At 43.0% G+C, this 14,260-nt stretch overlaps 1 protein-coding gene across 1 annotated transcript in view; it reads left to right on the forward strand.

Moving 5' to 3' along the window:
* The window catches only part of GORASP2 (golgi reassembly stacking protein 2), a 178,896-nt gene that overhangs the window by 138,312 nt on the left and 26,324 nt on the right, over positions 1–14,260 (forward strand). The window contains exon 8 of the mRNA XM_053698425.1: positions 13,138–13,221. Within this exon, the coding sequence (XP_053554400.1) occupies positions 13,138–13,221 (84 nt within the window). The remainder of the gene's footprint in view (positions 1–13,137; positions 13,222–14,260) is intronic.

The following is a 14,260-nucleotide window of genomic DNA, read 5'->3' on the forward strand; positions in this document are numbered from 1 at the left end:
GGTATCGTATTCCCCTTTGGGTTTGGTTGGGTCTCAGCAAAGCAGATACCAGGGACTGTAAAGGGGTTTAAAGCTTAAAACGGCTCCGGTTCCGTTATTTTAAGGGTTAAAGCTTCCAAAATTGGTGTGCAATATTTTCAAGGCTTTAAGACGCTGTGGTGAAAATTTGGTGAATTTTGAACAATTCCTTCATGTTTTTTCGCAATTGCAGTAATAAAGTGTGTTCAGTTTAAAATTTAAAGTGACAGTAACGGTTTTATTTTAAAACGTTTTTTGTACTTTCTGATCAAGTTTATGCCTGTTTAACATGTCTGAACTACCAGATAGACTGTGTTCTGAATGTGGGGAAGCCAGAATTCCTATTCATTTAAATAAATGTGATTTATGTGATAATGACAATGATGCCCAAGATGATTCCTCAAGTGAGGGGAGTAAGCATGGTACTGCATCATTCCCTCCTTCGTCTACACGAGTCTTGCCCACTCAGGAGGCCCCTAGTACATCTAGCGCGCCAATACTCCTTACTATGCAACAATTAACGGCTGTAATGGATAATTCTGTCAAAAACATTTTAGCCAAAATGAACCCTTGTCAGCGTAAGCGTGGCTGCTCTGTTTTAGTTACTGAAGAGCATGACGACGCTGATATTAATATCTCTGAAGGGCCCCTAACCCAATCTGAGGGGGCCAGGGAGGTTTTGTCTGAGGGAGAAATTACTGATTTAGGGAACATTTCTCAGCAGGCTGAATCTGATGTGATTACATTTAAATTTAAATTGGAACATCTCCGCATTTTGCTTAAGGAGGTATTATCCACTCTGGATGATTGTGAAAATTTAGTCATCCCAGAGAAACTATGTAAAATGGACAAGTTCCTAGAGGTGCCGGGGCTCCCAGAAGCTTTTCCTATACCCAAGCGGGTGGCGGACATTGTTAATAAAGAATGGGAAAGGCCCGGTATTCCTTTCGTCCCTCCCCCCATATTTAAAAAATTGTTTCCTATGGTCGACCCCAGAAAGGACTTATGGCAGTCAGTCCCCAAGGTCGAGGGAGCGGTTTCTACTTTAAACAAACGCACCACTATTCCCATAGAGGATAGTTGTGCTTTCAAAGATCCTATGGATAAAAAATTAGAAGGTTTGCTTAAAAAGATGTTTGTTCAGCAGGGTTACCTTCTACAACCCATTTCATGCATTGTCCCTGTCACTACTGCCGCATATTTCTGGTTTGATGAACTGCTTAAGGTGCTCGATAGTGACTCTCCTCCTTATGAGGAGATTATGGACAGAATCAATGCTCTCAAATTGGCTAATTCTTTCACTCTAGACGCCTCTTTGCAATTGGCTAAGTTAGCGGCTAAGAACTCTGGGTTTGCTATTGTGGCGCGCAGAGCGCTTTGGTTGAAATCTTGGTCGGCTGATGCGTCTTCCAAGAACAAGCTACTAAACATTCCTTTCAAGGGGAAAACGTTGTTTGGTCCTGACTTGAAGGAGATTATCTCTGATATCACTGGGGGTAAGGGCCACGCCCTTCCTCAGGATCGGCCTTTCAAGGCAAAAAATAGACCTAATTTTCGTCCCTTTCGTAAAAACGGACCAGCCCAAGGTGCTACGTCCTCTAAGCAAGAGGGTAATACTTCTCAGGCCAAGCCAGCTTGGAGACCAATGCAAGGCTGGAACAAGGGAAAGCAGGCCAAGAAACCTGCCACTGCTACCAAGACAGCATGAAATATTGGCCCCCGATCCGGGACCGGATCTGGTGGGGGGCAGACTCTCTCTCTTCGCTCAGGCTTGGGCAAGAGATGTTCTGGATCCTTGGGCGCTAGAAATAGTCTCCCAGGGTTATCTTCTGGAATTCAAGGGACTTCCCCCAAGGGGGAGGTTCCACAGGTCGCAGTTGTCTTCAGACCACATAAAAAGACAGGCGTTCTTGCATTGTGTAGAAGACCTGTTAAAAATGGGAGTGATTCATCCTGTTCCATTAAGAGAACAAGGGATGGGGTTCTACTCCAATCTGTTCATAGTTCCCAAAAAAGAGGGAACGTTCAGACCAATCCTAGATCTCAAGATCTTAAACAAATTTCTCAAGGTCCCATCGTTCAAGATGGAAACCATTCGAACTATCCTCCCTTCCATCCAGGAAGGTCAATTCATGACCACGGTGGATTTAAAGGATGCGTATCTACATATTCCTATCCACAAGGAACATCATCGGTTCCTAAGGTTTGCATTCCTGGACAAACATTACCAGTTCGTGGCGCTTCCTTTCGGATTAGCCACTGCTCCAAGGATTTTCACAAAGGTACTAGGGTCCCTTCTAGCGGTGCTAAGACCAAGGGGCATTGCAGTAGTACCTTACCTGGACGACATTCTGATTCAAGCGTCGTCCCTTCCTCAAGCAAAGGCTCACACGGACATTGTCCTGGCCTTTCTCAGATCTCACGGCTGGAAAGTGAACGTGGAAAAGAGTTCTCTATCCCCGTCAACAAGGGTTCCCTTCTTGGGAACAATTATAGACTCCTTAGAAATGAGGATCTTTCTAACAGAGGCCAGAAAAACAAAGCTTCTGGACTCTTGTCGGATACTTCATTCCGTTCCTCTTCCTTCCATAGCTCAGTGCATGGAAGTGATCGGGTTGATGGTGGCGGCGATGGACATAGTTCCTTTTGCGCGCATTCATCTAAGACCATTACAACTGTGCATGCTCAGTCAGTGGAATGGGGACTATACAGACTTGTCTCCGAAGATACAAGTAAATCAGAGAACCAGAGACTCACTCCGTTGGTGGCTGTCCCTGGACAATCTGTCTCAAGGGATGATGTTCCACAGACCAGAGTGGGTCATTGTCACGACCGACGCCAGTCTGATAGGCTGGGGCGCGGTCTGGGGATCCCTGAAAGCTCAGGGTCTTTGGTCTCGGGAAGAATCTCTTCTACCGATAAATATTCTGGAACTGAGAGCGATATTCAATGCTCTCCAGGCCTGGCCCCAGCTTGCGAGGACCAGGTTCATACGGTTTCAATCAGACAACATGACGACTGTTGCGTACATCAACCATCAGGGGGGAACAAGGAGTTCCCTAGCGATGGAAGAAGTAACCAAAATTATTCTTTGGGCGGAGTCTCACTCCTGCCACCTGTCTGCTATCCACATCCCAGGAGTGGAAAATTGGGAAGCGGATTTTCTGAGTCGGCAGACATTGCATCCGGGGGAGTGGGAACTCCATCCGGAAATCTTTGCCCAAGTCACTCACCTGTGGGGCATTCCAGACATGGATCTGATGGCCTCTCGTCAGAACTTCAAAGTTCCTTGCTACGGGGCCAGATCCAGGGATCCCAAGGCGGCTCTAGTGGATGCACTAGTAGCACCTTGGACCTTCAAACTAGCTTATGTGTTCCCGCCATTTCCTCTCATCCCCAGGCTGATAGCCAGGATCAAGCAGGAGAGGGCGTCGGTGATCTTGATAGCTCCTGCGTGGCCACGCAGGACTTGGTATGCAGATCTGGTGAATATGTCATCGGCTCCACCTTGGAAGCTACCTTTGAGACGAGACCTTCTTGTTCAGGGTCCGTTCGAACATCCGAATCTGGTTTCACTCCAGCTGACTGCTTGGAGATTGAACGCTTGATTTTATCGAAGCGAGGATTCTCAGATTCTGTTATCGATACTCTTGTTCAGGCCAGAAAGCCTGTGACTAGAAAGATTTACCACAAAATTTGGAAAAAATATATCTGTTGGTGTGAATCTAAAGGATTCCCTTGGGACAAGGTTAAGATTCCTAGGATTCTATCCTTCCTTCAAGAAGGATTGGAAAAAGGATTATCTGCAAGTTCCCTGAAGGGACAGATTTCTGCCTTGTCGGTATTACTTCACAAAAAGCTGGCAGCTGTGCCAGATGTTCAAGCCTTTGTTCAGGCTCTGGTTAGAATCAAGCCTGTTTACAAACCTTTGACTCCTCCTTGGAGTCTCAATTTAGTTCTTTCAGTTCTTCAGGGGGTTCCGTTTGAACCCTTACATTCCGTTGATATTAAGTTATTATCTTGGAAAGTTTTGTTTTTAGTTGCGATTTCTTCTGCTAGAAGAGTCTCAGAATTATCTGCTCTGCAGTGTTCTCCTCCTTATCTGGTGTTCCATGCAGATAAGGTGGTTTTACGTACTAAACCTGGTTTTCTTCCAAAAGTTGTTTCTAACAAAAACATTAACCAGGAGATTATCGTACCTTCTCTGTGTCCAAAACCAGTTTCAAAGAAGGAACGTTTGTTGCACAATTTGGATGTTGTTCGCGCTCTAAAATTCTATTTAGATGCTACAAAGGATTTTAGACAAACATCTTCCTTGTTTGTTGTTTATTCAGGTAAAAGGAGAGGTCAAAAAGCAACTTCTACCTCTCTCTCTTTTTGGATTAAAAGCATCATCAGATTGGCTTACGAGACTGCCGGACGGCAGCCTCCCGAAAGAATCACAGCTCATTCCACTAGGGCTGTGGCTTCCACATGGGCCTTCAAGAACGAGGCTTCTGTTGATCAGATATGTAGGGCAGCGACTTGGTCTTCACTGCACACTTTTACCAAATTTTACAAGTTTGATACTTTTGCTTCTTCTGAGGCTATTTTTGGGAGAAAGGTTTTGCAAGCCGTGGTGCCTTCCATTTAGGTGACCTGATTTGCTCCCTCCCTTCATCCGTGTCCTAAAGCTTTGGTATTGGTTCCCACAAGTAAGGATGACGCCGTGGACCGGACACACCTATGTTGGAGAAAACAGAATTTATGTTTACCTGATAAATTTCTTTCTCCAACGGTGTGTCCGGTCCACGGCCCGCCCTGGTTTTTTTAATCAGGTCTGATATTTTATTTTCTTTAACTACAGTCACCACGGTACCATATGGTTTCTCCTATGCAAATATTCCTCCTTAACGTCGGTCGAATGACTGGGGTAGGCGGAGCCTAGGAGGGATCATGTGACCAGCTTTGCTGGGCTCTTTGCCATTTCCTGTTGGGGAAGAGAATATCCCACAAGTAAGGATGACGCCGTGGACCGGACACACCGTTGGAGAAAGAAATTTATCAGGTAAACATAAATTCTGTTTTTTGTCAGTTGAAATAATATCCCAATGTTCTCGTAGTATGTTCGGTAGAGAGACCTTATCAGGAGTAAAGGTGGTCGTCAGTATCAATCGTTCCCTAGGTGGTGCCTCAGGTATTGTTTTCTTTAGAGCCTCATTCTGTGAAGTGGTATGAGCTTCAACGAAAGCCACGTTCAGGTGTTCTCTACTATAACCCCGCTGCTCAAATTTCATCCTCATCTCCTCAAGTTGTACTGTTTTATTCTCTTGGTCACTGTTGTTTCGTGTTACCCTCTTGAACTGAGACTTGGGCAAAGCCTTTTTCAAAAACGGTGGGTGACAAATTGTTCCTTGGAGGATCGAATTCCTATCCGTGGGTTTCTGGTATAGTGTGGTCTTCAGTCCATCACCAGATCTGTATATCCTTAAATCAAGGAAATCAACTGTTTGTTTGTTGTGAGTAATCTTGAACTTAAGATTGTTATTGGACTGGTTCAGTTTGTGGAACCAAGACATTAGATCTTGTTGCTCCCCTCGCCAGATCAAGAATAGATAGTCTATGTATCTACGGAAACATAATACCCGTGGATCCTTGAATAGCATAGTGCCCAGGGTCTCAAACTCTGCCATATACAGATTGGCATAGGATGGGGCCACATTGGACCCCATCGCCGTGCCCGAAATCTGTAAATAGAACTTAGCCTCGAACTTGAAATATATATATATATATATATATATATATATATATATATATTTTTAGCGTCCGTTAGCGATGTTCCTGTCACGGTTGTTACTATCTCAAGGTTCCCTCTCAGATGTGAGGGAAAGGATACTTCGGTAGCATCGGAGGATACAATCTCAGCTTCTGACAGTGTAAATTCCTCCTGCTGATTCTGAAGTTGTATCTTTCAGGTTTAAGCTAGTATACCTCCATCTGTTTCTTAAGGAGGTTCTAGCTACTCAGGACAACTTTTTTTTTTTCTACATGGAGAAATATGTGACGTTTAACATTTAAAGTCACAGTACAATCTTTTCTGTGGTTAAAGTTTTAATAAAGGTTTACTACTACGGTGACATTGTTTCTGTTTTGAATATGCAATAATGGATTGCAACTGTTTATATGTTTAATAAACAACCAGAGGTTGTTCAGATAGTTTTTTTTTTTTTCTGAATCAACTTCCTTTTTAAAGCAGACATGGCTCAAGAATCTATTGATAAGATTCAATTGATGCCACTAATCTTTCCTCAAGTGTCCCAATGTTATAGCCTTTAAAGGCAGTGTTCTGTGGTTTATCACAAACTCCTTCTGGAGTTACTTTGCCATTTTTTTTTTCCCCATGTTGCGGGTTGGTGCATAAGGACATGGGTACATCAATGAATAAGTTTTTCCGAATGTCTCTTCCCTCAGAGCTAAAGGGAAGTTTCTTCGGTAGTGTCTGAGGTATATAAGATTAAAAAAAAAATCTCAGATAGTAAGTACTTTTCCAAGCCTCCTTGAAGGAAACAGTTCCCAGGGGAAGAAGCCTTTTCCACCTTAGCTATAAGATTTTCTATTCCCATAGGATAGTTGTAGAATTTTAGACCCTATGATACAAATTTTAAGGGTCTATTCCATACGATGTATGTGCATGAATGTCTCTCTTCGAGTTATCAATTTGGGAGACAATATTTTGAGTTTCTTTTTTTTGTCGTAGGACTAGAGAAACTATCTGACAAAAAGTGACGGCGGAGCAGTTTTTGTTCCTTTTTGGAATTTTAAGAGCAGTGTTTTTTGTTTTTGTTTTTTTCCTTTCTGTTTCCAATCAAAAGGAGACTAAACCTATATGGAGATACAGTTCATTGAGCCTGCTGTTGAATAAAGACAGCATGACGGGCATGTCCCGATCAGGAAGCGGATCATATAGGGGACAGTCCTTCGTTCAGACTTGGGTTGAGATGTTTTGGAGATCTAAGTATTGAAAGATTTTAGATCTCAGAAGTCTAAACAAGCTTCTTGGGGTACCGTCCTTTAAGATGGAAACTATTTGTTTCATTTTTTTCTTGAGCCCTGGGCAACGGTAGATAACAGGATGTGTTCCTACATGTTCCCGTCCACTAGGATCATCCAAAGTTTCTAAAAAGTTTGTATTAAAACAAATATTCTGGTATCTCTGTGGGCGGTATTTCGCTTACGAGGAATTGCAGTGGCATCTTATCTGGACCACATCCTATTCCAGACGCCACCTTTTCAACTAGCTAGATTCCACATGGAACTGTCGTTTTACTTCCTAGGACTTCACGGTGGAAAGGTTAATTTGGATGAGAGTTCTTTAATCCCATATACAGGGGTGATTTTGAACCATAATAGCTTCCTTATTGATGAAGATTTTTCTGAAAGAAGTCTAGACGTCAAGGATTTTTGATACTTGTCTAGTTCTTCAGTCCACTCCTCAGCCATCAGTAGCTTAGTATCATGGAGGTATTTGGGCAATGGGCTTTGTCCCGTTTGCTCAGTTTCATTGTTGACCTTTGCAGTTCTATGTGTTTTGGTAATTCAACGAAGAACATTCGGATTAGTCTTCTCGAATACATTTGGATTCCTATAGACATCCTGGAGCTGAGAGCAATATTTAATGCCTTTTTGACCTGTTCACAGTTGACTTCATTTCAACTTATCATGTTTAAGTTGGAAAACTTCTTCTGGTGGCTTTCATCAATTATTAAAAGGGAATGAGGAGTTCCTTAGCAATGACAGAGGTACTCAACTTAACAGACAAGAATGGGCCTCTGCCCACTGAATTAACGATACACATCCCAGGGATGGACATCTGGGAGGCGGATTTTCTGAACAGGTAGATCTTTCCTCCAGGACAGCCAGCTGTGGTAGCCTGAAGGTTAGCTTAGCTGTCTAGCAAGCGGATGGTTTGCAACCAGCTGCAGCAATTTGCTCCTTGACTGTGCGCTCACAAGCTGTTTGGGATCTCCATCCGAAGTGTTCTCCAGCCTGCTTTTCAGGTGGGGTCAGCCGGAATTAGACCTTTTGGTTCTCGACAGAATGCCAAATTCTCGGGATTAGGGTCGAAGTCCAGGGATCCCCTGTCAGAACTGATAGATGCTCTGGCGATTACTTGGTTCTTCAGTCTTGCATACCTATTTCCTCTGTTTTTGCTTTTCTTTCTCGAGTCATTGCTCGAATCAAACAGGAGAGGGCACCAGTGCTCCTCAGGGCTCCTGCGGGGCCTCGCAGGATTTGGTTTGCAGATCTGGTGGTAATGTTATCACCTTGAAAACTTCAGTTGAGGAAAGGCCTTCTCATTCGAGGGTCTTTCCTTCACCCAAGCCTACTTTCTCTGCAGCTGATTGTTTGGCGATTGAACGCTTCAAGCGGGGGTTTACTGATTCGGTCATGGGGACCATGATCCAGGCTCGTAAGCCTGTGACTCGAAAGATGTACCATAAGATATGGTGAAAATTTCTTTTATTGGTGTGAATCCAAGAGCTACTCATGGAGTAGAGTTCGGTTTTCCAGAATTTTTTTCTTTTCTCCAAGTAGGATTGGGGAAGGGTTTATCGGCTAGTTCCCTAAAAAGTCAGATTTCTGCCTTATCTATTTTGTATGCAAACGTCTGGCAGAGGCCCCAGACGTTCAATCCTTTTGTCAGGCTTTGGTTAGACAAGGCCTGTGTTTCAAACCCATTACTCCTCCATGGAGTCTGAATTTAGTTCTTAAAGTTTTATTTCTTGTTGCCTTTTCTTCAGCTCGAGGAGTGTCTGAACTTTCGGCATTACAATACGCTTGTCCTTATCTTATTTTTCATTCAGATAAGGTAGTTTTGTGTACTAACCTAGGGTTCCTTCCTAAGGTTGTTTCAAACAGGAACATTAATCAGGATATTGTTGTTCGTTCTTTGTGTCCTAATCCTCCTCCTCAAAGGGAACGTGTCTTGCACAGTTTTGACGTGGTCTGTGCTTTAAAATTTTATTTACCAGCGACTGTGGATTTTCTTCAGTCGTCTTATTTGTCGTTTTCTCTGGAAGATGTAAGGGTCAGAAAGCTACGGCTACCTCTCTTTCTTTCATTTTGGCTGAAGAGTATCATCCGTTTTGCATGTGAGACTGCTGAACAGCAGCCTCCTGTAAGAGTTACGGCCCATTCCACTAGGGATGTTGCTTCCTCATGGACATCCAAGAATGAAGCTTCTGTAGATCATGTTTGCATGGCTGCAACCTGGTCCTGTCTTCACATTTTTTCTAACTTTTTACAAATTTGATATTTTTGTCTCAGCTGAGGCTGTTTTTGGGAGTTGGGTTCTTTAAGCAGTGGTGCCTTACGTTTAGGTTCCCGGTCTTGTCCCTCCCTTTTCATCCGTGTACTATAGCTTTAGTATTGTATCCCACAAGTAAGGATGTCTTGTGGGATACAAGAAAGAAAAGAAAATTTATGCTTACCTGATAAATTTTGTTTCTTTTTAAATACGTTGAGTCCACGGCCCGCCCTGTTTTTATAAGACAGGTCTTTGTTTTTGTTAAATTTCAGTCACCTCTGCACCTTGGCATGAGGGATCTCTCCTCCCTGGGAGTCATTGTACCTGTACCTCTTGCAGAAAGAGGTCTGTGATACTACTCAAACCTTTTTGTGGTCCCAAAGAAGGAGAAAACTTTCCGCTCTGGACCTCAAGTGCTTAAATTCCTAGCTGTCCCCTTGTTCAAGATGGGAGACGATAAGGTCTATCCTTTCCTTAGTTCAGGAAGGGACAGTTCATGACCACGATAGACCTGAAGGATGCTTACCTTCAGGTTCCAATACACAAGTAACACTTCAAGTTCCTGAGGTTTTCAGTTTCTGGACCAGCATTTCCAGTTTATTGCACTTCCGTTTGGTCTAGCTACTGCTCCAAGAGTTTTTGTGAAGGTTCTGGGGGCTCTGCTTGCAGTGGCCAGAACCAGAGGTATAGCAGTAGCGCCACACTAGGACGATATTCTGGTTCAGGCACCATCCTGTCGTCTGGCTGAGGACCATTCGAAAGCTCTGCTATTTCTTCTTCAATCTCATGGATGGAAGATAAACTTAGAAAAGAGTTCCCTTGTTCCCAGTACCAGGGTGGAATTCCTGGGTACTTTAATAGACTCCATATCTATGAGGCTATTCCTTACAGACCAGAGACGTCACAAGCTAACTTCCGCTTGTCTTGCCCTCCAGACCTCCTTAAGGCCCTCTGTGGCTCGGTGTATGGAGGTGATTAGTCTCATGGTGTCCAGCATGGACATTGTTCCTTTTGCCAGATTCCATCTCAGACTGCTTCAGTTGTGCATGCTGAGTCAGTGGAACGGCGATCATTCGGATCTGTCAACAGATTTCTCTGGACAACCATTCGAGAGAATCGCTCTCTTGGTGGCTTTGTCTAGATCACCTGTCCCAAGGGACATCCTTCTTGAGACCATCCTGGGAGATTGTGACTGCGGGCATAAGCCTATCAGGATGGGGAGCTGTTTGGGGTGCCAGGAAGGCACAGGGCCTGTGGACTCGAGAGGAATCTCTCCTCCCGATCAACAATTGGGAACTTAGAGCGATCTTCAATGCTCTGAAGGCTTGGCCTCTTCTGGGTTCGTCCCAGTTTATCAGAGTCCAATCAGACAACGTAACCTCTGTGGCTTACATTAACCACCAGGGGGAACGAGGAGCTCCCTAGCAATGAGGGAAGTTTCTCGACTTCTGGAATGGGTGGAGGCCCACAACTGTTAGCTGTCAGCGATCCACATTCTGGGTGTGGACAACTGGGAAGCGGATTTCCTAAGCAGACAATCCTTTCATCGGGGGGAATGGTCTCTCCATCCCAAGGTATTTGCGGAGATTTGGGACAGATGGGGACGCCAGAAATAGATCTCATGGTGTCCCAGCTCAATTCCAAGCTACCCAGATATGGGTCGCAGTCCAGGGATCCTCAGGCGAAGCTAATAGATGCATTAGGAGTGCCTTGGAGGTTCAACCTAATCTACATTTTCCCACCGTTACCACTTCTCCCTCGTGTAGTGGCCCGCATCAAGCAAGAGCAAGCATCAGTGATACTGCTTGCTCCATCGTGGCTGCGAAGGACGTGGTTCGCAGACCTGGTGGGGATGTCCTCATCACCTCCATGGAGGTTACCTTGTTGAAGGGATCTAATGTTCATTAAAATCTAGATTCTCCGAGGCTGACTGCATGGAGATTGAACGCTTAGTCTTAACCAAGATAGGTTTCTATGAGAGGGTTATTGACACTCTCGCTGCATCTACCATAAGCTGTGGAGAACTTACTTGTTCTGGTGTGAAGAACGTGGTTTCGCCTGGCATAAAGTCAAGACTGCCAGGATTCTTTCCTTTCTCTAGGAGGGTCTGGAGAAGGGCATTTCTGCCAGTTCCCTGCGGTACAGATTTTGTCCCTTTCTGTTTTGCTGCACAAGAGACTCGCTGAGCTCCTTGACGTGCAATCCTTTATTAAGGCTCTGATCAGGATCAGACCTGTGTTCAGGTCTAATGCTCCTCCTTGGAGTTTGAATCTTGTTTAGTTTTTGCAATGGGCTCCATGTGATCCTATGCATTTGGTTGACATTAAATTGTTGTCCTGGAAGGTTCTTTTTCTATTGACTATTGCATTGGCACGCAGAGTTTCTGAAATGGCGACCTTGCAATGTGAGCCTCCTTATCTGGTGTTTCACAAGGATAAGGCTGGCCTACATACCTGCTTGTGTTTTCTTCCTAAGGTGGTGTCTGATCGTAACATCAGGAAATTGTGATTCCTTCCTTGTGTCCTAATCTTTCTTTAGCAAAGGAACGTTTACTTCATAATTTGGATGTTGTTCGAGCTTTGAAGTTCTATCTTCAAGCTACTAAAGATTTTAGACTAACTTTGTCCTTGTTTGTTATCTACTCTGGGAAGCGTAAGGAACTGAAGGCTTCTTCGACTTCCTTATCTTTTTGGTTGATGAGTGTTATACGCTTAACTTACGAGTCAGCGGAACTTAGACCTCCTCAGATGATTATGGCTCATTCCACTAGAGCGGTGGCTTCCTCTTGGGCCTTTAAGAACGAGGCCTCTTTGGATCAAATTTGTAAGGCGGCTACCTGGTCCTCCTTACATACATTTTGGGAGAGGTTTTACAGGCTGTGGTGCCCTCAGATTAAGGTCTGCATTTTCTTTACCCCTCCCGTTATCATTCAGTGTCCTCTAGAGCTTGGGTATAGTTTTCCCAACAGTAAGGAATGATGCCGTGGACTCTCCTCATATTAAGAAGGAAATCATAAATTATGCTTACCTGATAATTTAATTTCCTTCTGTATGAGGAGAGTCCACGGCCCCCCGCCTGTATACTCCGATGGGCGGACCAAAATTTGTTTTTTTTTTTTCTCTTCCGGTACCATTTATACCCTGATATTTTGCCAACTGCTCCTTGTTCCCTTGGCAGAATGACTGGGATACGAGGGAAGTGGGGGGAGTTTTTGAGCCTTTGGCTGGGGTGTCTTTACCTCCTCCTGGTGGCCAGGTTCAGTATTTCCCAACAGTAAGGAATGATGCCGTGGAGACTCCTCATACAGAAGGAAATTAAATTATCGGGTAAGCATAATTTATGTTTTTGTTGAAATTTGAAACATTTGTTAAATACAATCGTCTTTTAGAGATCTAGAGTTAATAGACATGTATAATATTCAAGGACAACTACAGAAGGAAAATAAGTAGTGCTATTTATTCAAATGTCTTGAAACTTGTTGATTTGATCTAGCTCTTTTGTTCACTTTAAGCTGATTACTATGAATTGTGTACCTACAAGAATACGAAGTAATGTAAAGGAACACGATTAAGATATAGTTATAAGGACTGCTTCAGTTTCATTATGTAACTTGACAAATGTTAAATTAAAATCTATTTCAATTAAATATGTACAGCAGAAAACAATTTAAATGCATATAACTGATTAGTCCCACCAACATTACACCTGTGACCGTTACTTGCTGGGTATATTGACATAAACACAGATACCATATTAGATTGTAACAAACTATTAGATTTTGTGATTTGAGGTTTTCACATTACTAACCAAATGTGTGTTTTTATTCCTTCCAGGCATTCCAACAGTTCCTGTATTAAGTCCCCAAATTAATCCTTCCCTAACGTCTGTTCCTCTGAACCCAGTAGTTTCAATTCCAGGTATTTATGCTTTAGGTTTCCTTTATTTCATGACCATTTTTTTATCATAAAGGTACTTTGTATCGTGGAGAATCTGTTGAGTTTTAGTTAACTAGTGATTTTTGAAGGGGATTGTCATAACCCTCAGCTCAGGATGCTGCACATAATTTGGATTTTTAGTGAAAAGATCAGATTATGCTCAAAGACCAACATTGTGAACTAACTTAGCATTTTTTATATCTTAGTATTTTTTGTCTTTATCAGACATTTAGTAGTAAAATCTAATAGATAATATTTTATAACGAAAATGTTTGTCTACTGAACCTTTATTTCATATGGATTGATTTATATCTGGGATAAATTACCTAAAACATAATTTATGCTTACCTGATGATAGATTTTTTTTTTTCATGGTGGTGAGAGTCCATGATCTATTACTCCTCCCTACCACTAGGAGACAAGGTTTCCCAAACCCCAGGAACTCTATAAAACCCTTCCCACCTTACTGGCAACTCTGACATATAACCAAGCCAAAGAGGTAGAAAACGAATCTAAAGCAAACAAATAGGAGCTGGCAAAAAAATGTGCGCTTAGAAAAAAACACCAGAAAAACACAGGGTGGGGTCTCGTAGACTCTCACCACCATGAAAGAAATGAATTTATCAGGTAAGCATAAATTGTTTTCTTTTATACAGGTGGCAAGAGTCCACGATCCCTTACTCCTGGGAACTAATACTCAAGCAGTGGAGTCCATGAGTAATGAAACATAAATGTGGGACTTAAACTTACTTATTCATTGAAAAACTAAATCCCAATAAAACCCAAAAAAGGACAACATGCAATGAAAAAATAACCAACAGGCAAATAATAATCCTGAAACAACTACCTGAAGGACTTAACTACCAAAGGCCGCCTCAGAAGAAGCAAAATGCCAGAAATGAAGAAAAATTTAGCTGCCTTGCAAATTTGGACATCTGAAGCTTCATTCCTAAAATGCCAAGAATTGGCAATCAATCTAAGGTGAGCAGTAATCCGTTAAGGTAGAAGCTAACCTGTCTCC

Source organism: Bombina bombina, chromosome 1 (assembly GCF_027579735.1).
Source record: "Bombina bombina isolate aBomBom1 chromosome 1, aBomBom1.pri, whole genome shotgun sequence".
Taxonomy (NCBI): Eukaryota; Metazoa; Chordata; class Amphibia; order Anura; family Bombinatoridae; genus Bombina; species Bombina bombina.